At 41.8% G+C, this 21,597-nt stretch overlaps 1 protein-coding gene across 2 annotated transcripts in view; it reads right to left on the bottom strand.

Moving 5' to 3' along the window:
• Positions 1-2,617: 2,617 nt before the first annotated feature.
• ARID3B (AT-rich interaction domain 3B) overlaps positions 2,618-21,597 on the bottom strand; it is a 100,768-nt gene continuing 81,788 nt past the window's right edge. The window contains exons 7-9 of one of the 2 annotated variants that reach the window (XM_068275668.1): positions 12,884-13,141; positions 10,520-10,609; positions 2,618-5,405 (exon numbers count right to left, since the gene is read on the bottom strand). In XM_068275668.1, coding sequence (XP_068131769.1) covers positions 5,248-5,405; positions 10,520-10,609; positions 12,884-13,141 — 506 coding nt within the window. In that variant the 3' untranslated portion in view covers positions 2,618-5,247. Of the gene's footprint in view, positions 5,406-6,177; positions 6,266-10,519; positions 10,610-12,883; positions 13,142-21,597 lie in introns of those variants that run through there. The other variant, XM_068275669.1, reaches the window with a different exon arrangement.

Genomic DNA, 21,597 nt, shown 5'->3' with positions numbered 1-21,597 from the left:
ATGCAGGTGAAAATCAACCTCTCTTCACTCAAAAGGTTAGACAAAATGGAGGTAGCTGGAACTTTGGAAATTCAGAACGGTTTGCTGTATTTGAAGGAACATGTGAGCAAATACTGATGCAGGTTGTTTTAAATAAAAAAGTCGCCAAGCAAAAAAACATTGTTAAAAACTTACAAAATGAAAGGCCTCTCACACGAGAATGAATTGTAATGTTTGAGTAACTGGTGCTTCAAGTATTGTCAAGCATAAAATAAATGTACACTTCTGAAGTAAAACATTTCCCAAATGTAAATGTCCAAGTCCAGAAAACATTTTTCTATATAACTAAAATAAAACATGCTGGTGTCTGTCACTAAGATACATTCTACAATTAGCAGCAGAAAATTGACACTTTGTACCTGTCATGGATTTGTAAGAGCTTCCTGAACCAGGAAAATATATTATTCTGCCTAGCTAAAAAAGGCATATAGCATGCCTACAATGGACATGCTGCTGAAGAGATTTCCATCTCCAGAAAATGGATAACTTTATGATGAGAGTGTGTGGTTAGTGTGAACAGTACACCCATTGACTGGGAGGACTTCATATCTAGTCTGTGATTAATCCACCACCAATGAATATGAAGTTTAACTTTTACATTTTCAAGTTCTGTAGGAGATAAGTGAGGCATTAACATTGAAAGGGAAGTCTAAAGTGTAAACTGAAACAAGATGCATTCTAAAAGCTTAATGTTTTCTATTTTCTTTTACAAACTATGCTCATCGTTGAGCCATTTAGAGCCCACGGATGAAGCATCATTCCCCTCTGGGATTGCCACCCATTATTTGAAGGGATTGCCACCCATTATTTGAAGCTTATTCTGGGAACGGTTCTCAAGACTGGAGGGAACAGAAAGCATTGATTGGGTTCCAGCAGGATTCCAGGTTGGACTATGGATGGCATAGGTGCCACTGATCTTCCATAACTGTGCTACATGTATGGGAGCTCTAGGTAACGGTCAACCAGAAAATGCCTTTACAAATTTAAAATACATTTCTTAAAACACATAAGCAGAAAACATGGAAAATGTGACTGATTGATAAAATCTGATTCATACAGACTTCCCCAAAAAATAAAAAAAGCAACATTGGTAAGTTTAAGGCATGAGGATCCTTTTACCATCACTGAAATGGAAATAATATTTTATGTGCCCCTTTGACAAACCTTTCAAAAATTGTCCCTATACCCCAGCCTTTTCCTATTAAAAGTCCATTAGTAGGGTTAACACACAACAAATCAAGTAAAACATTCACAAATATGATTGAGTATGCAATATGCCTTGTCAGGCATCAAGATTGTCATAAAGATGGAGCCTGTGAGAATGTGCCATCAGAAACCCCCCACAGTGCATTATGGGACCCCATTGTGTTCTTCCAAATGCTGTGTAAATCCACCATTTATCAACATAATACTAAATTCAATCTAAAAGTGGTTTATACACATATTCAGGGACCAACGTTTTGGAAATCTAGCAAAAATGTTACTTTTTTTTAGTTTTGCATTTTTTTAAACATGTTATAGTAAGTTATTGTACATTGTTTCACTTCTTGCATTGTATAATTTGTTATCAGATAAGCCAGTGAATATCTGCACTGCATTCATTCATATATGTTAAATTAAAAAGAAAAGGATTTAAATTACATACTGGATTCCTGAGTTTGGTATCATTTGCCTATCAAACAAAAGAGTAAAATGAACTTTATTTCCATCTGGAATACGATATTACCATGTGTTACTGATGTTCACTAGCTTGTGATTTTTTTTTTTTTTTAATTTTATTCTTAAAAACAGTCTAGAGAGGATAAAAAGGACAATGAAATTGTCCAGAGGCAGCAGATTGAGGTAGTGGTGGCTAAAGAGGGGTACAGATAAAAAAACAAAATGCCCTATTATTGCTCCTGTAATTTTTGCAGCTGGGGTAATTCTCCAGTCCACATTATCACACCTGCTCAGAAATATCTGTGCTAGATTAAAGGAACTTTATTGTTAAATACCATACATACTCAAATATTAACCAGATCAGAGTATAAACTAACGGGCAGAAGTGATTCCTGAGCTGACCGCTGAGGGGTCAAATTACAATGGTGATAAGACACAGATGAGGGGGCATTAGACAGGCTAAATTTTCTAAATACATACAGGACACATTTCTCTGTTTTCCTTCTGTCATGTGCAAGAGTTCAGGTCAACTTTAAGCTTAAACTTGCTTAGGGTACAAACTCAGGCCGTCATTTATCATGCGCCCCCCTCCCCATCAAAGTGTTACCCAGATGGTCTAGTGACTACCCCCATCCCTATATATAGCTTCCCTGGTGGTCTAGTAGTCCCCCCCCCCCACCACCATATTGCTTCCCTGGTGGTCTAGTGGTTTCTCCCATGACCATATCACTTTCTTGGTGGTCTAGTGGCCCCCTAACCCCATGTAAATCCCCTGGTAGTCTAGTGGTCCCCCCTCCTCCTTGCAGTAGGCCTTGCTGGTCCCCACCATTCCCATATTGTTTCCCTGGTGGCCTTAGTGTCCCTCCAATCCTCATACAGATTTCCCTGGTGGATCATTGTGCCCCCCCCCCCCCCCCCCCCAAGTAGGCCCTGGTGGTCCATTGGGTGCCCATATCACTTTACCTGGTGGTCTAATCGTTCGCCACATCCCATCACTTAACTGGTGTTCTGGCGACTCCTCTTTCTGTGCTCCCCTAATAGAGTAGCAGCAACTAAGGTGTTTCAAGTAGATTCTCCCCTAATCCAGTGCCGATACAACATTGCACCGGGTCACCCATTGGATCCATTCTCTGCAGTGGCCACCCGCTCTCCTATCTTGATTGCCTGCATGTCACTTGTACATGACATGCAGGAGAACCAAAAAGTAGAGAGTTCTGGAGGATGGTGCAGATAAGAGGTCCAGTGTAGTGGTCAGCTTAATAGCGTACTCCATGTCTGGGGAGCAGGGAAACAAAAGTATGAGACTGTTGTGGAGGGCATTAAATAAAAAAATATATATCTGTTTATATTGGAGTATATATGGTAAGCAAAAACCCTTTCACCTACCACCATTCAGCAGCATGGTTGGAGATGAGAGATAAGAACAGGTACACGTTATACGCAACTGTTTAGTCTTTCACAGATCTGCTTGACTAAGGAAAGTGTGCCCTGGCCAAAACATGTTGCACTTTTGCTTTGCAGCATCTTTCAATTACAGTTAATTAACCGACACCAGACTCCCATGAGTTCTTAAGGTGTTCAGCTTGTATCTGAAAGACGCTGTGTACATGCACAGCAGGTGAGGTGCTGTCTCTGAGTAGATTCACCGCTGACCAACAATTTATGGCAAGCCAATTTGGACTGGTCTACATCCATGCTGCCTTATGGTAGCGGGCAACGCTCTTAGAGGAAATATTCCTATGTGCCACTTTGTCTAACTGTCTGTTGCATCATAAATCCACAGCTAAACTAACTGGAATTTTAATTTCTCTCTTCTATTTGATAAAGAACTATACAGTGAGCATTTAATCTCTCCTTGAAATACAGCTGTGATTTCCAATAAATGGCAAGCAAACTCGTTAGTAACAAAGTATTTCTGTTAAGCATAGATTTTCGACCACATTGTACCATTAACGCTCTATCAGTAAATGCATACAACTAAAAAAAAAAAGCTCTGAGCTGCCTCAGCTTATCACACAAAGCATTTGGAGGCTATGCAGAGATATCACCGAGGAAGACTGGGTTGAAAATGGCTACAGAGGAACTATTATCCAAATGGCATTTACGTATAAGGAAATATTTACTACTTCCAATTTAACTTAACAGAAACCTACTGTGTCACAAATTGTGAGCTTGGCTTACCACTAAGGAAAAAAGGCCAGATGTATTTAAAAATGTGCATACATGGATAGATTATGCCTTTTGGATGATGAGTGTCTGCCAATGTGTCACCATTGCTTACACTGTTAAGAAAAACAAACAAACTGGAATTTAGGCTTGCACCTTAAAGAGACGCTAAAGTCTATTTTTTTTTACCTTATTTAGCACACAGCTCTGCATCCCCCGGGCAGCAAATCTGCTACTTGTAAAGTCGTGGAACTTTGCTGTGCTATTTCTTGGGCATAAATATCTCGTTCTACCGCGGGAGTGCAGCAAATCTGCTTGGAATTTAATGCCGAAGCTGGCCGCATATGTAAAGAAGGTAAAATAAATAGACTTCAGTTTCTCTTTAACTGTTACATGTGGAAATATGGGCCAAGCCTGTGAAAAAAACCAGCTGCCTGAGCTGGATAAGGTTAGAGGTAGGCTTATTACACTTAAAAGGCACAGCCTTGTCAGTGTAATAAGAGTTATCTAGACTGAATTAAAAAATATTTAACATAAAAGGGTAATCTCTGTAAAACATAGCTAAGAGGTACTCTAGATATATATGGTAAATGTATTTTCAAGGGCAGTTCCATTTAGTGACTATGATGGTCAACTGCTAAAGGTATCCTAGTTCATCTGAAGATATAAAGCCTTTTCAAATATAAAAACATAGGGAACATGAGGTATTTGCAGCTCTATAGTGTCAAACCAACACCACGTCACATCAGAAGATACCAGGCATGAAAACATATTCAGTTGATACTTAAAAAAAAAACAAAAAAAAAAAAACTTAGTTCTGAGTACAAGAAAGAACTATAAGAAAACCCAACTTTTCTTAGCTACCTGTCCTATAAAACATCTACTGCCATAAGCACTTCCTGGGATAGTATGACAGCCATGGAGGAAGGAGAAAAATCTTGGGAGTTGAAATCATACAGGGATGTGGTGGTCTTGGCAGAACTGTCTTGTTGTGGAGCTTGCACATTGTATACCTGTCTTCAGAGGGCTCCACCATATTTTCTGCCACTCCAATGCAGTAATGTGACCAGCATGTCATAGAAGTACAAGATGCAGGTCTGATCCCAAAATGCCATACAGTAGATAAGAGAGCTGCTGCTCAAGGGCAGGTTACCAGCCTATTTCCTAGGCTTTCCACCTGCTGATCAGTGAAACTGTGTAATGCCATCAAGGAATCTGAGGTAAATTGGTTGCGTAACCTTTCTTTAGGGTGAGGTAAGTGGAGTTGAAGTATTCCTGAAGCTGAGGTAGGTACGGTTGTGTAACGCTTTCTCACGGAGGAGGTAAGTAGTATCATGCTCATCCCCTCCTTTCCTTTTCTCTACATTGGCAGAGAAGAAGGGTTCAGAGGGACCAGCTGGTGGAGGGCTCGGCTCCTGGGGTACCCCGGGAGGAAGTGGGACTCTGGGAAGCCTGGGAAGTATTGCTGCTGCTCCCACTCCCCCCACTTTGCCCAGTATACCCCGCAATTAAAGGAACAGGCTTCTGAGCATATAGCATACCTAAAAAGAAACAGAAAACAAACACCACAAAAACAATTGGGTCAGATTCATGAGTTTAGTTAGGTAAAAAAAAAAAAAAAATTAATGAATTAAAAACCATCAGCTTGCAAAGCAAGAAAAAGCAATCTGGTTATTGGAAGTTTAGGATTATTGTAAAATAATGATTCTTTTTTGTTTTCTTTTCATTTGTATCATAAAACTTCGTTTCAAAGCTCACCTAAGGTGAGAGGGATATAAAGGCCGACATATCTCCCCTGCTGCCCTTAATACTTTTATAGCCATGCAGGACTGAAGTCTGACTAGATTATCTGCATATTTCAGATGTGTGATTCAGACGCTACTGCAGTAAAAGATCATCAGGATGCCAGGAAACTGGTGGTGTTAAAAAGGAAATAAATCTGGCAGCCCCCCACTTCAGGTTCCCTTTAGGGATTTGGTACTTTTCCGTTAGCCGGGCGCATCCACTAGGTGGTGTTAATTACTATGGATAGTAGGGAAAGATGTAATTCTGGTGGAGTTTTATCGCCACCAAGTGGATGCGCCCGGCTAACGGAAAAGTACCAGGGATTTATGTTGTGTTAAAGTAACGTTACATTTATACATATGGTCTATCGCTGTTCCTAATTAAAGCGGAATGAAGCCCAGCATTTCTACTTTGCTCTAATATATTATTTACAGCATATTATATACAACCAGCATTTTTTTTTTACTAGAACTGCAATCAAAGGGTTAACACAGGCTTTAGAAGCTTCCCTGCCAGCAGAGCTGGCCACATCCAAACTTGTAGATAATGTTATCTTGTGTTTAATTGTATCAAGTGAGAAATGTAAACAAAGCCTTCTCTCACACTGCCGAGTCTCCTAAAGACAGTGAGACAATTAGAAAGCATCAGAAAGCATTTATGCTTAAGATAGACTATGAATAAAGCAGTTATGAATAAAATGCAAAGTCAGCTCTCAGAGTAAAATAAGTGTACTTTAGGAACGTATAATTTCTAATGGAGTAATTATGCACAAAAGCAAATATGCTAACCGTATGGCATATAAAAAGTAGGAAAACATGTTTTTATTGAATATTATGTCAGGGTTTTATACCGCTTTAATAAAAAATATTGAAGACAAAACACAAAGGAATAAATCACTACGCAATCATTTCACTTTTAGGTTTACTTAAAAAACAGTGGTCTGGATGAGTGGGTAAAGCAGTAGAAAGTGATCAGCTGTAATGAACTGCCGAAAACATTTAAGTGGTTCTTTGTGATCAAAACGAAAGTCTTAGCTGAACTGCACACCAATAGCATTTTTTGCTACTGGTATTTCACCTTCTAAACAGAAACCTTTACACGAAGCAACATATGTGGTGCCAAAACCTGTACAGATCATTCAGCATTAATAAGGCCTTCCCAGATGTGCAAGCCACCAATGCTATATGCACTAATGCATCCACAGGACATCAAGGGGGCTCGCTTTTCAATTGTGCTCTGCTAGGCCTCTTTCAGACGGACAGATGATGATAGTGATTTCACCACCTGTGAGCTGCTCTTGTACACTAGCAAGGAGATTGTTATCGTTTGGTGCTAGTGGTCAACTGCCCCCCCCCCCCCAGTTACAATTTTCTGCCATGAAATAACATCACCACGTCAAGCGCTGACACCTGTGGTGTTATAACTGCTGCCATTTGGACACACACACAAATTGCGTTTGTGAGGGGCAGACAGGACGCTAAACTGCTCAAGTGCACTGTTCAGCTGTCCGCCTAAAGGAGACCTTAAACTGGATGGTCTCCATGTTTTAAACATTTGAGAGAGGGAGTCTCCAAGACTGCAGAACAGTTACCTATATCACTGCAGTCTACATAAAAGGGTGGCAGTGTTACTGGAACACACGCACGCACGCACACGCACGCACACGCACGCACGCACGCACGCACGCACACACACACACACACACACACACACACACGCATGTTTAGACAACGTTGTTAATCATCATGATTTTCCTGTATAAATCATTGGTTGTTACAATAAAAAATGTCAGTTAAATATATCATATAGAAGACACCCACAATGATATTTGAGACATGAAATTAAGTTTATTGGATTTACAGAAAGTGCGCAATAATTGTTTAAATAAAATTAGGCAGGTGCATAAATGTGTGCACTGTTATTTTATTGATTCCAAAACCTTTACAACCAATTATTGGAACTCAAATTGGCTTGGTAAGCTCAGTGGCCCCAGACCTACATACATAGGTGAATCCAAGTATGAGAAGGAGTATTTAAGGGGGTCAATTGCATGTTTCCCTCCTCTTTTAAATTTCTCTGAAGAGTAGCAACATGGGGGGGGGGGGGGGGTCTCAAAGCGCATACATTTGAAATCGGTATATGGTATATCGATACAGCCGGTATATGGCTGATCCTGCTTCTGCACAAGTCCAGGCCGTGTTAATTATGATTCCCCTCCAGGCCGCCATGGATAGTGGGGGAATGATATAATTCGGCTTCCAGCGTTTGCTGGAGGCCAAATTATTGTGTTTTTTAAGCACCTTCGGCTCCGTCTTCTGACGGCACCAACGTTACTCACTGAGCGCCGCTGTAGATGTGATTCCCATTATAGACTATGGTGGCGCTGGCTGCGCCCAAATCTAGCAGCACTGCTCCGTCTCAAGACAACTCTCAAATGACCTGAAGACAGATTGTTCACCATCATGGTTTAAGGGAAAGATACAGAAAGCTGTCTAAGAGATTTTGGCTGTCTGTTTCCACAGTTAGGAACATATTGAGGAAATGGAAGACCACAGGCTCAGTTCAAGTTAAAGCGGAATATAACCCTGCATTTCAAGTTTTCTCTAAATTAGCATTTTTTTTTTACTAGACCAGCATTGGAAGGGTTAAACACAGAGGTTTAAAGTTCCGTGGAGAGATATGCAGAAGTTCAGATAGATACATTCTATTTAGTTACATGTATCTATTGATAAATGTTACAAACTCTTTGGCTGTCCTCCAAGCTCCTTCTCAGTCAGAGAGATGAGTCACATTCAACACTTAGATACATTTATGTAAACAAAATGTATCTATTTCAGCTTCGCGTCTGCAGAAATCTCCAGGAACTTTAAAGGAATACTTAAGTCTAGAAAAAAAAATGACATTTACTCACCTGGGGCATCCCTCAGCCCCCCGAAGCTGGATGGTGCTCTCGCAGCCCCGCTCCGATCGTCTTGTCCCCGCCGGCGGCTACTTCCGGTTCGGCGACAGCCGCCGACAGGCTGGGAACGCGGCTGATTTTCCACGTTCCAAGCCGCTGCTATCACTCTCTATGCTGCTATAGCGTATATATATATATATATATGCAGGAGGCGGGGAGAGCAGCTGACTGACACTATAGAGATAAACACAGCCAGCTCTGACAAGCTGTTTGTCAGTAGCGTGGCTGTGATTTATGAGGGATTGCAGAGTGCAGGGGGACCTTAGGGGGGTTTGGGATAGCAACAGTGGCTGGGCTGTATAGGCAGATCCAGCCTCTGTATGCAGATAATATTCTTCAAACCCACCTCGGGTTCTCTTTAAAGAGAGCCGTCCATGCTCAGAAGCCATAAAACCTGAATAAACGAGAGATGTTTTGTAAAGAGGAATGGTCCAAAATACATTCAACCAGAATCCAGACTCTCATTGGAACCTACAGGAAGCGTTTAGAGGCTGTAATTTCGGCAAAAGGAGGATCTACTAAATATTGATTTCATTTCTTTTCCTGGTGCTCAAATTTATGCACCTGCCTAATTTTGTTTAAACAATTATTGCACACTTTCTGTAAATCCAATAAACTTCATTTCACTTCTCAAATATCACCGAGTGTGTCTCCTATATACGATATATTTCTCTGACATTTTTTTATCGTAACAACCAACGATTTATACAGTAAAATCATGATGATTAACAAGATTGCCTAAACTTTCGCATCCCACTGTACATAAATATATATTTATGTTGGATGAATTACTGCACATATGCAGCAATCTCCACTATAGGATTGTATTTCAGTCTAACACCGTTTTCCCAAAGACATGTTTTCTAATTTGACCATTGCTGAGATTTCTTTGAATTTGCTTAATGCAGTGTTCTCCCTAGGCTCTTTTAGCCGGGTGCTCCACCTGGCTAGTTTTGGTGAGCACCCGGCTGTCATCAGCTCACCACCTCCTATGCTGTAAGCAGAGTTGCTCACAGAAGCACTGACCCTGCATTCTCTTATCTTGCCCCACCTGGCTACTATTTCATGCCACCCAGCTGGAAAACATTTATGGGGAGAACACTAATATTTTATTAGTATACTATAAATTATGTGATCCCCACAATATTTGAAGTTTTACAATTAATGTAATCATTCTTTGTTTCAGTACTTGTGTATGCAATTTTTTCCACAGAGTGGTATATAGAGATGTTGGCGAACCCCTCACACTGTAGTACTTCCAGGTTGTTATGACCCGTAGTAGTACGGCTGCGCTGGGCTGGCGGTGCGAGTCCTTGATCGCGCGCCTGTTGCCGGGCACTTTCTGCGCATGTGCGTGACGTCATGAGTGATGTCATGCTCATGCGCAGAGAGTGCCCAGCAACAGGCGCGCGATCAAAGACGCGCACCGCCGACCCAGCGCAGCCGTACTACTACGGGTCATAGCGACCCGAAAGTAGTACGGCCACATAGAGATTCGCGGGCAAACTGTTCGCTAACATCTCTAGTGGTATACCTATCTCCAGCTTTACTTCAAGAGACTTGGCCTAAGACGCCAAGGAGGACGTGAAATGTTCCAATTTTTTTTGCACTACACATCTTTTACAGTCTTTTTTTTTTTTTTTACATCAAATTCAAAATAGGCATAGTATTTCGTGAAACAAACTTTTTCCATATAATTATATTAAGCATTAACAAGTTCAAATTATTTACTAATATTTTAATTTAACTTTTTGGAAACTGTGCTGTATGTTTAATCTCAACGCTGTAAATTTTTACACTTCTATACTTAAAATGATATTGGCTTATAGGAAAGGAAGAGATCATTAATAATCACTAAGGATATAATGAGTTACATTATATATGTAATTCACTCATTGGTCTTCAACCTACCTGTATACATAGTGCCATTTATTTCAATGGACATGTTGATACTGCCAGTGCCCAGGTTAAGCGCTGTGTCCTGTCGATCCTGAGCTGATGCTGAAAAACAAATGACATGTCTTCAAAAAAAAACCGACATTATTAGGTAAACACTGGATATGTATACATTCAGTAATTTAATAAATTAATGTTACTAGCCTTGTAAGATACATGCTCGTTGCAGGTGGGCAACCCAAGCAACTAAAGCCAAAAGCTCAACATGACAACCAGGTAACTGGCAATGTTTATAAGGGAATGAAGATGGAAGCCTCCGCATTCCTCTCACTAGACTAGAGGATCACTAAGTCAGAATAAAATAAATCACACAAGGCGCCAAAATCTAAAACAGTCTAAAGGTGGCCACTAACTGTCCAATTTCTAGTGAAAAATAGTTAGAGCAATCAGAAATTCTGATCGGCTTGGTTGTAAATAACCTCCATTGATGGACACAATCGATTATGAACGAGTGAAAAAAATGTCGTCCGAATGAATTTTCGTCAAACCAAAATTTGGATTTTCTTGTTGGTTGTGATTGATAGGAAGCAAAGATTGGTTCGTTTATGGTGTAGTGAACGATGTATTACAATATTTCACTTCCGATCAGAATTTCTTATCGCTCTAACGATTTTTCGCTAGAAATTGGATCATTAGTGGCCACCTTAAAAAGCCTTGAGCAAAACGGTTTCTTAAAATGTAACATTTATTGAATAGTATGTTACTGACAATGTCTCCACAAGAAACACTGTGTCTGGTGTGCTCCTCTGGATGGGATGGCTCTCTGCCGTCACCTGCAGTATATAAAGGAGAAAAATGGAGAACACCAACCTGTGCTGTACACTGCATTCCATCAATGTGCTCACAGCACACTGGAGGTTAGATTTGTACCAGTAATTCCCCAGATTCTCTACAGAATCCCACTCTATACAGAGTGGATAAATTCCCCGAATAAGACGCGTGTATTTAGCTAGCTCTTCACACATTACACCGTGAAGCAGAAAAAGTTATTGTAAAGTGCCCTAGATTCTAAACTTTTACAGTAGAAAACAGAAACAGCATATTTCTGAGTAGGATTGGGACTGTACATAGACATTAATCTCAATATGGCTCATATGCAATTAACTTTTGCACCTGAGTTATCTCCTAGGAGAGAACATTCATCTCCTCTTTAAATGTAACTTTTCAGCATTTTACAATTGAAAAAGTACCCAAAAGTTGGTGAAAGTACTATAAAATGTATTTTGAGTGTTCTCTTTCTTGCTGGTGGATTAAAAGGCATTCTATGACAAGGTGTGAAAATATCAGGAGAAAAAGTGAATTGCATATGGGCCCATGTCACTTCATGTACACTATAACATGATACAGACCATGGAAAAGGTAGCCCAGGAATTAAGAATGATATGAATAAAAAGAAAATGGTTATATACGGTAAGCTGCAAAGATGTTAACTTCTATGGTTTTAGATGCTGATAAGCATCTTAACTATGACAAGTTCAACTAAACCCCCCCACAGGAAATGTTTTGCAAGGATACCCACATCCCAAAGCATACCAACTAGGTCTATCATAATAAATAATGTGCTTTATTAAGGGGACACATGTTATGCAGAATAATCAAATATCAGCGCAGGTTAATTTTATGGTAACATTCTGGTTACCGGAGTGATTCCGACCGAGGGATTGGAAAGCCTCTGGACTTCTGACATACAAGTACTTGGTTCTTGGATTCATGAATGAGATACATACAATGTTATATAATGTGGGTTGTTGGTAGCTGGTAAGCCCCTTTCCATCTTTGGGTGAAGGTGACCACATGAATACAGTTAATTACCACTATGGTGAAGTTCCAAGAGACTGTACCATACATTTTGATTATTGTGACCTTGCGCTGAAATTTATGTTTGACTATTTGTGGCTTTTGGACAGTGTCTGCTCTCAGCAGGTGTCTACTATTGGAACCCTGGTTGGCGCTGATAAAGCTTATTTTTATTATGTTATGCAGAATGTTCTGTTCTGAATTAGTGCTTCTGTTGATAAACACTGCAGAGATACCGTTTAGATTACAAACCACACTATTCAGCTGCTCATTATTCCAGACCTGTATTAGTAGGCACACTATTTGGGAGGAAATTATGGCACTGATCTTGTTGCCAGGGTTTTGCTGGTTTTCAATATTAGAGTAGAGTAGTCTTCATTCACCACGAGTAAAGAAGGAGAGCTCAACTCACTCTTCCATCTACTCTTGTGGGATTTTATTCCTCATGTGCTCAGTTTTTACTGCTTAGACCTGTGACAGGTGTATAATTTAGGTCATTATTTGGGAAAGTAAATCACCTACCCTTTCCATTAATCTTCAATTTCATAGGTATCTGCCTTGCCATGCTTAAAAGATTGTGTTGAAGGGCCTGTTGCATGAGCCTTTGCTGCTCTTCTGCTGCTGTGCGTGCTATCCGCTTCTCTGGAGGTTCTCCAGCCTCCAGCCTTTCCTTAAGCTGCTCCACTGAAGCGGATCTAATTCCTGTAGGAGTCTGCTGAGAACTTAATAGCCCGGCAGCCATTGACATTCGATTTGGCAACATGCCTGAGGGACTATCGCCTACAACAGAGAATTGTCTTACAGTAAGTAAAAGTGGAAGGAATATAAAATATCAATTTTCTTACAATTTTATTAACATGCTCTACATGAGATAGCACAAAAATATAAATAGTTTAGTACTGTACTTTAGGCTTCATATACATTATAGATAGTTATCAGCCAATGCGGCTGCCTCTGTCGAGAATCTAGCATGTATACAGTGGCACTAATCAAGTCTGATCATTGAAAGTGTGTATGCGTGTGTGTGTGTAAGAGTGTGTGGGAAAGTGAAATAGTGTGTGTGTGTGTGTGTGTGTGTGTGTGTGTGTGTGTGTGTGTGTGTGTGTGTGTGTGTAAGAGTGAGTGTGTGTGTGTAAGAGTGAGTGTGTGTGTGTGTAAGAGTGAGTGTGTGTGTGTAAGAGTGAGTGTGTGTGTGTAAGAGTGAGTGTGTGTGTGTAAGAGTGAGTGTGTGTGTGTAAGAGTGAGTGTGTGTGAGTAAGAGTGAGTGTGTGTGTGTAAGAGTGAGTGTGTGTGTGTGTAAGAGTGAGTGTGTGTGTGTAAGAGTGAGTGTGTGTGTGTAAGAGTGAGTGTGTGTGTGTAAGAGTGAGTGTGTGTGTGTAAGAGTGAGTGTGTGTGAGTAAGAGTGAGTGTGTGTGTGTAAGAGTGAGTGTGTGTGTGTGTGTGTAAGAGTGTGTGTGTGTGTGTGTGTGTGTGTGTGTAAGAGTGAGTGTGTGTGTGTGTGTGTGTAAGAGTGAGTGTGTGTGTGTGTAAGAGTGAGTGTGTGTGTGTGTGTGTAAGAGTGAGTGTGTGTGTGTGTAAGAGTGAGTGGGTGTGTGTGTAAGAGTGAGTGGGTGTGTGTGTAAGAGTGAGTGTGTGTGTGTGTGTAAGAGTGAGTGTGTGTGTGTGTAAGAGTGAGTGTGTGTGTGTGTAAGAGTGAGTGTGTGTGTGTGTGTGTAAGAGTGAGTGTGTGTGTGTGTGTGTAAGAGTGTGTGTGTGTGTGTGTAAGAGTGTGTGTGTGTGTGTGTAAGAGTGTGTGTGTGTGTGTGTGTGTGTGTGTGTGTGTGTGTGTGTGTGTGTGTAAGAGTGAGTGTGTGTGTGTAAGAGTGTGTGTGTGTGTGTGTGTGTGTGTGTGTGTGTGTGTGTGTGTGTGGTTTTTGGCCACAAAGTGACTTTAAAGTTTTAAAAATCTATGTCTTACATTATGAAAAAAGTAGTTTGTACATCAAACATTTTGATAATGTATGCATGAATGGTGTGCAACCTATAGCCACGTTCTCCCATAACCTTATGGGAGTACATTTGAATTCGGCGCCGGTAGACTTGGGCGCAGGATCCAGCTGTTATATGGCTGGTCCTGCTTCTGCACAAGTCCGGGCCGAATTAATTAATATTCCCGCTCCAGGCCGCCATGGATAGTGGGGGAATGAAATAATTCGGCTTCCAGCGATTGCTGGAAGCCGAATTATGATTTTTTAAGCAACCTCGGCTCCGTCTTCTGACGGCACCGACGTTGCTCACTGAGCGCCGCAATAGACTGATTCCTATTATAGTCTATGGCGGTGCTGGCTGCACCCAAAGCTAGCAGCGCTGAAAAGCACTGCTCCGCCTTATGGAGTTGTTGACAGGTGTACACGATTTAAATATAGAAATTAGCATATTTTGGACAAGTTATTTTGTAGGCAGCTATCTGAGAGGGTACAGTTTGGATAATGATTTTGCACACTTCTGAGCCAATCTGAAAGTAAAATTCAAGTGTAGAGATTGTCTGGTGTAGATGATGTTTTTACACAAAGCCAAGTCTGAAATACACAGTGGAACATTTATAAACCAAGCTGGACTATAACAATAATTTTTTGCTACTGTTTTAGGTTTCTGTGCTGTATGGAAAGTGGCCAGACAATTAACTACTTGCTGCATGCCGTGCAGTATATTCACGGCCCTTTAAAAAAGACAGGATGCAGCAGGGCCGTGAAAACAAGTCTGCAGCGGCATGCAGCCGCCGCTCGCTCCCGTTCGCGCGTGCGCGCGCACCGCCGTTACCGCCGCTTAGAGGGGAAGTTAATGAATGGGACCGCAGGTCCCATTCATAAATCTAAGTCCCCGATTCAATGAATACCAGCGTCTACGAGACGCCGGCATTCATTGTATCTTCCTGTGTTACACAGCCACGGATTACTTCCGATTCACGTGCTTACGTACGTGAATCGGAAATGACGACTGAGGACATCTTGTGGCCAAATAGTATATTGCACCAAAATTGCATTTTATTTAATAAAAATCCCCACACTGACTGATATAATTAACTATTTCCCTCCCACACCCTCCCATAATACCCAAACTTTTTTTTTTATTTATAAAAGGGGGAAAAAAAATTTCATCAAAAAAAAAAAAATATAAGTAGTTACCTTAGGGACTGAACTTTTTAAAAATTTATGTCAAGGCAGTATATTACTTTTAATTTTTAATTTATGGGCTTGTAATTAGTGATGGACGCAAAATTGAAAAAATGCACCTTTATTTCCAAATGAAATATTGGCGCCATACATTGTACTAGGGAAATTTTTTGAACGTTGCAATAACCGGGACAAAAGGGCACATAAAATGTGTGGCTTTTATCCACAGTAGAATGTTTTATTTTAACACTATAATGGTCAAAAACGGAAAAATAATGCATTTTATAATTTTTTTTTCTTATTATTCATGTTAAAATGCATTTAGGATAAAATAATTCTTGGCATACTGTACACCCAAAGAAAGCCTAATTGGTGGCAAGAAAAACAAGATATAGATCATTACGCTGTGATTAGTAGTGATTAAGTTATTGGTAAAAGAAAGGGAGGAGCGCTGACAGGTGAAAATTGCTCTGGTCCACAAGAGGAAAAATGCCTCAGGTGTCAAGTGGTTAAAACCATGTTTAATTTTCCTGTTTTTTTTTTCTTTTTAAAATAAAAGCAATTGATTGCATTGATAGTCAAAATGCATTTTTTAAATCAATCCATCAATAATCAGCCATGGATTTTTAGAAAACAATGAATAGTGTATGGTGGATTGGTTTGATTTCTTTCAAACAATACAATCAATTCAGAAAACTGATGGGATTTAACCACTTAAGGACCAGGGGATTTTCTTCTGATCGGTGCTGCGTGGACTCTCCAGCCTGCAGAACCGATCAGGAAATAGCCAGGGCGATCAGACTTCCCCCCTTTTTTCCCCACTAGGAAGATGTCCTGCCGGGGGGGGGGTCTGATCGCCGCCGGCTACCCGCACTTTCTGGGAGGGCTCTTCAAAGCCCCCCTCCGGAGCACTTTCCGCCCTCCCCGGCTTTCCCTCCCTCTCCCTTACCTTCTGAGCGGCGCAGGACGGATATCCGTCCTGCGCTTGATAGGATAGGCTTCTGCCTATCAGATGCCGGCGATCTCCGGCCAGAGGCCGGGGATCGCCGATCTACGTCACGGCGCTGCTACGCAGCAGCGCCCGTGTGATGTAAAAAGCGGAGATTTCTTCCCCGCGTGTTTAAATTTTGCCGGCGAGCCGCGATCGGCGGCTCTCCGGCTGTTCACGGAGACACCCTCCGTGAACTGGCATGGAAAGGCCGCTCGATCGAGCGGCCGTTTCCATGCTATACCACTAACGACCCGACGACGCCTATGGGCGTTAGGCGGTCGTTAAATGGTTAATAAATGTAAAAGAAAATTATTATGTATGACCGTCAGATTAATCACTAAACTCCCCACAATTAAGTAAGAAAAAAAAAAAGAACAAATTTGCTTCCTGTGAACTATGGTTTATATAAAACATCCACATGTTAAAGATTTTTTTTTAGAAATTTTAGAAAAGTAATTTAAACTAAATAGAAGATATAGATTTTTATTGTAATTTTGCCATCTTAAAAACAGAAGGTATGGTTTCTGGCGTACGAGAGAGAACGGCGCCGGAGACTTGGGCGCAGGACACAGCCAGTATATGGCTGATCCTACTGCCGCACAAGTCCGGGCCGTGTTAATTACTATTCCCCCTCCAGGCCGACATGGATAGTGGGGGAATGAAATAATTCGGCTTCCAGCAATCGCTGAAATCCGAATTATTGTTTTAAAAGCAACTTCAGGTCCGTCTTCTGACGGCGCTGAAGTTACTCCCTGTGCCTGCGATAGCCGTAGTTCCTATTACGGCCTATGGTGGCGCCGGCTGCGCCCAAGTCTCCTGCGCTGCTGCGCCCAAGTCTCCAGCACTGGATTTACTGTGTTCGTGGTTTCTGAGTCACCATGAGCTGTCTGGGTATTCCCAATGACTTGTGTGAATAATGCCTTTATTCCTGAGGATGACAGGGGGAGCTCCAGGATAACAAACAGCATGTATGTAGCAGGTCTTTCTTAAAACTGATGATCTCTGAAAGAGCAGACAAAGGTTTCCTGCCAGTTTATGTTTAAATAGAGGTCTCTGTTAATTTGAGAGGTTGCCAATGGTATAATATCAGCAACATTATAGATATTCTACTATCTCCTTCGCCAACCTAAACCTCAAATTAACGTTCCTCTACTATGCCTAAGGTTTGGTTCAAGGTCTATGGCTAAAAGTATTCGAGGCAGAGGATCAGCAGCTCTGCTAGGCAACTGGTATTTCTTAAAAAGAAATACATATGGCAGTCTCCATGTGTCCCTCTCACTTCAGTTGTCCTTTTACACTAAACTCCCCCCTACCTACACCTTACACTAACCTCGCAAAGTGTGGCTCTGCCATAGCTGAGCAGCCACTGCTATAAACCTAACCCGGCAACCAAACTAATCCCCCTCCCCCACTGCTCAGCTATAATTTAGCAGTGTTCATTTCTGAAAGCAAACAACCAACACCCACAGCCGACTTAGCATCCATAACAAAGCACAGGCACTATAGCCAAGAGCCCATTAAAGGTGGCCATACACTGATAGACTTGCAGCAGATTCGCCCATCAGATATATTTCTGTCAGATGCCTGTCAAGTGGAATCTATCTGATGTGTGCCACACACTAGTAACATATTTATAATAGATTTCAGAATGAAATCTGTTGAAAAATCGATCTAAATGCATTATTGCACCATTAGATCCAATGCAAATCTATGGGCCATCGATCTGCAACCAGCAGCAGATCGACCTAGATTTTCCATCCTGTCAGATAGATCAAATCGATCGAAATCTGCAGCAAATCAATTTGCCGATTTGAAAGATTGGATTTATCGATTCTATAGAAACGATCATTCACTGAAATCGACCAGTGTATGGGCCCCTTCACTCTTTTCCGAGCGCAAAGTTCTGGCCCCTTAGGCCTCGTTCAGACTATACGCGCTGCCGTGCGCATTTTGGCAGCGCGTATAGTGTGCGACACGCAAGAACGGTAGAAGGGCATAGACAGCCCTTCTACCGTTCCCATCATATGCGCTGCGTGGCAGCGCGATTGCGCTATCGCGTGCTGCATGCATTTTTGGGAATCGCAGCGCAGATCCCATTCATTGTAATGAATGGGATCTGCAGCGCAGCGCATAGGAGCGCAGATGGCGTGCGATTGGACGCGTTGCGTTCCAATCGCACAGCCATCTGCGCTAATGATGTGAACGAAAAGGACCTGAGCCTTTTTATCATGGGGCCATTCAGTGATGACCTGGTAAGGCGACAATGAAACTGGCTACTTATCCATAGGAGAAAGCTCAGCTGTCACATGAAAGCGGAGTCTGTGGCCGCAGCGAGTGGCTCGGGACTGTGGAAAGCTGCGGTGTAGATCAATAACATTGTACCATAAGGTATAGAGGTCTTCTCCAACTAAGAGGCACCTTTATATATGTTTATACCAACTGAATATACACTGTATTTGACGGCATATAAGATGCACTCTTTCTTCCCCAAAAATAGTCAATTGCAGGAAATTCCCCAACTTACGAATGCCTGCGGATACGAACCACCAACCCGCTGGGGACTCCCTGTGTCTAACTCCCCCTCCCCTGTTACCCCTACAAATAGTAGTGTAGCAACAGCTGTCTTACCTAATCCAGCAGTTCCCACAGGGGTCACCAACCTCTTTCTCCTGCACGGCTGCCCCTAGTGACGGTATCTACTGATGTCGCTATTAGCACAAGCCATTACTAGAGGAGAATTGTAGAAGGGAAGAGGTTGGCAATCCCCACAGGAGGGGATACATAGGGAAGTGGACAAACTGAGGAGCAGGGAGTGGACACACACGGGGACAGAGCTAACAAGCTGAGGGGGAGAAAGTGGAGACACACGGGGATAGAGCCGACAAATGGAGTAGGAGAGAGCGGATACACAAGGAGGTGGAGGAAGCAGAGACACATGGGGGACACATGAGGGACACCAATTTGGGGGGGGGGGGGGGGGAAGAGAACATCTACAAGACGCTCCTGGAACATGGATGCACCAGGTTAAGTATACACGCCAAATCCACGCCAATTGATTCTTTTGGGGTGTCTGCTTTCCTTTTAGGGTCTCTGTCAATCTATTTACTTGATTGGAGTAGTGCTAATATTTAATGCATTCTTCAAAATCCTGTAAAGTCATGCTAGGGCTTTCTTTCTGGGTAAGCCTTATTTTCAGGGAAATAGGATATACATATATATTTTTGTTATAATATCAAGTCTTCAAGATGGTAAGAGGCACACATTTGTTTATCTATTTACCCTAAACATCTCCAAACTTAATAGAGATTAAGTATTAAGTTATGTGCTGAAATGACATGGGTAGTGAAGTATGATAATGATCAATCTTTCAAACATTCTACTCTGGCCCACGCAATAAAAAAAAAATATATATATATAAAAAACAAATTGTAAACAGCTAGATGTTTACAATGGACTCATCTCTATAGGACATTATGTCATTGCAGATCTCCTTTAAAATAACTCACTTTTACTGTACCTGAGCTCACTGGAAAATCCAAAACACGCACACTAACCACAGCCAAGGACCAATCACAATACTTGTGTGTATAGAGCTCAAGGAAAACCAAAAGGGAAAAAGGAAATATAAGGACACCATTTTCACTGTTATCTGGGAGGGACATACTATACTTCTGCCAGACAATATACAAAATCCCAGCATATACTGTAGTTTACTGACATTAGAAAACAAACTGGAATGACATTTTGGGTGGTGGCTGCCTAATAACAAAAGATTCCTCTATCCCGGGAAGGAAAAAGGAAATCTGTTTAAATACTATAGGAAACAACTTCATGTCTGCTCCAGTTTATACAAACCATTCAAGGTGCTTTCAAATAAGAGGTTGCAAATGCAGTATCAATATTAACAGGATGTCTGCCGAAATCATGCCTAATAACTAAACGTAGAGAACAGGTAAAATCTTTCACCTGATCTACCTCTAATCTCAACTTTTAGCACTTAAGGGGCCCATACACCTAATGATTTTCCCGCCGATATACAGCAGATTCGATCACTGTGATCAAATCTGCTGTGAAATCGTTGCGGAAACACAAACGATTGATTTCCGTCCGAAATCATTCGTTCCCGTCGAGCCGACCGTGCGTCAATAGCGGCGTTCGAATGCCCAACGACCGATGCAATACATTACCTGCTCCGGCCGGCGCGAGTCCCCTGATCACCGCTGCTCCGTCTCCGTGCTGGGCTCAGAGTCCAGCAGGCTTCACTTCTTACTGTCCCGGCAGGAAGTTTAAACAATAGAGCGTCCTCTATTGTTTAAACTTCCCCAGTCAGAAAGAAGTGAAGCCAGCCGGAATCCGGTGCCCAGTGGAGAAAAAGACAGTGGTGACACGCGCCGTCGGAGCAGGTAATGTCTCCGGGGGTGGGTGCGGGTCAGCGGCAGCACCACCACAGATTGTGATCGGTTTCATGCTGAAATCTATTCGCAATCGGTTTGCAGTAAAGGCAGCCATACGATCCCTCTCTGATCAGAGAGGGATCTATCTGTTGGTCGAATCTGATGGCAAATCGACCAGTGTATGGCCACCTTTAATCCAGGGCTGTGGAGTCGGAGTAATTTTAGGCACCCGGAGTTGGAGTCGTGGTTTCATAAACTGAGGAGTCGGAAGTCGGATGATTTTTGTACAAAATCCACAGCCCTGTTAAGTATTAGAGTAAGGAGTCGGAGTCGAGGAGTCGGAGCCATTTTGGGTACCCGGAGTCGGAGTCGTGGTTTCATAAACTGAGGAGTCGGAGTCAGAAGATTTTTGTACCGACTCCACAGCCTTGCTTTAATCTGCCACTCTTAGCATTAGTTATTGTTTGGGGTGAGATATTCCTTTGCATGACACAAAAGTAAGTGGATTTGTACAATAGCAACAAAGATAATAAAAACATTCACTTTAAGGAGAATTGGTAAGTTTTAACATTTATTACATCATTGTTACCTGTGGTACTGCTGGAGAGATTAACCCACTTCTTGTTTCTGAACAAATCACAGGAATTGAACAGAATCACCCCAAAAACGGGTACAGAGCAATAAAAACCTAATAAAGAT

This window comes from Hyperolius riggenbachi, chromosome 3 (assembly GCF_040937935.1).
Source record: "Hyperolius riggenbachi isolate aHypRig1 chromosome 3, aHypRig1.pri, whole genome shotgun sequence".
In the NCBI taxonomy this organism is placed as follows: domain Eukaryota; kingdom Metazoa; phylum Chordata; class Amphibia; order Anura; family Hyperoliidae; genus Hyperolius; species Hyperolius riggenbachi.
This window is presented reverse-complemented; position numbering and strand designations above follow the sequence as displayed.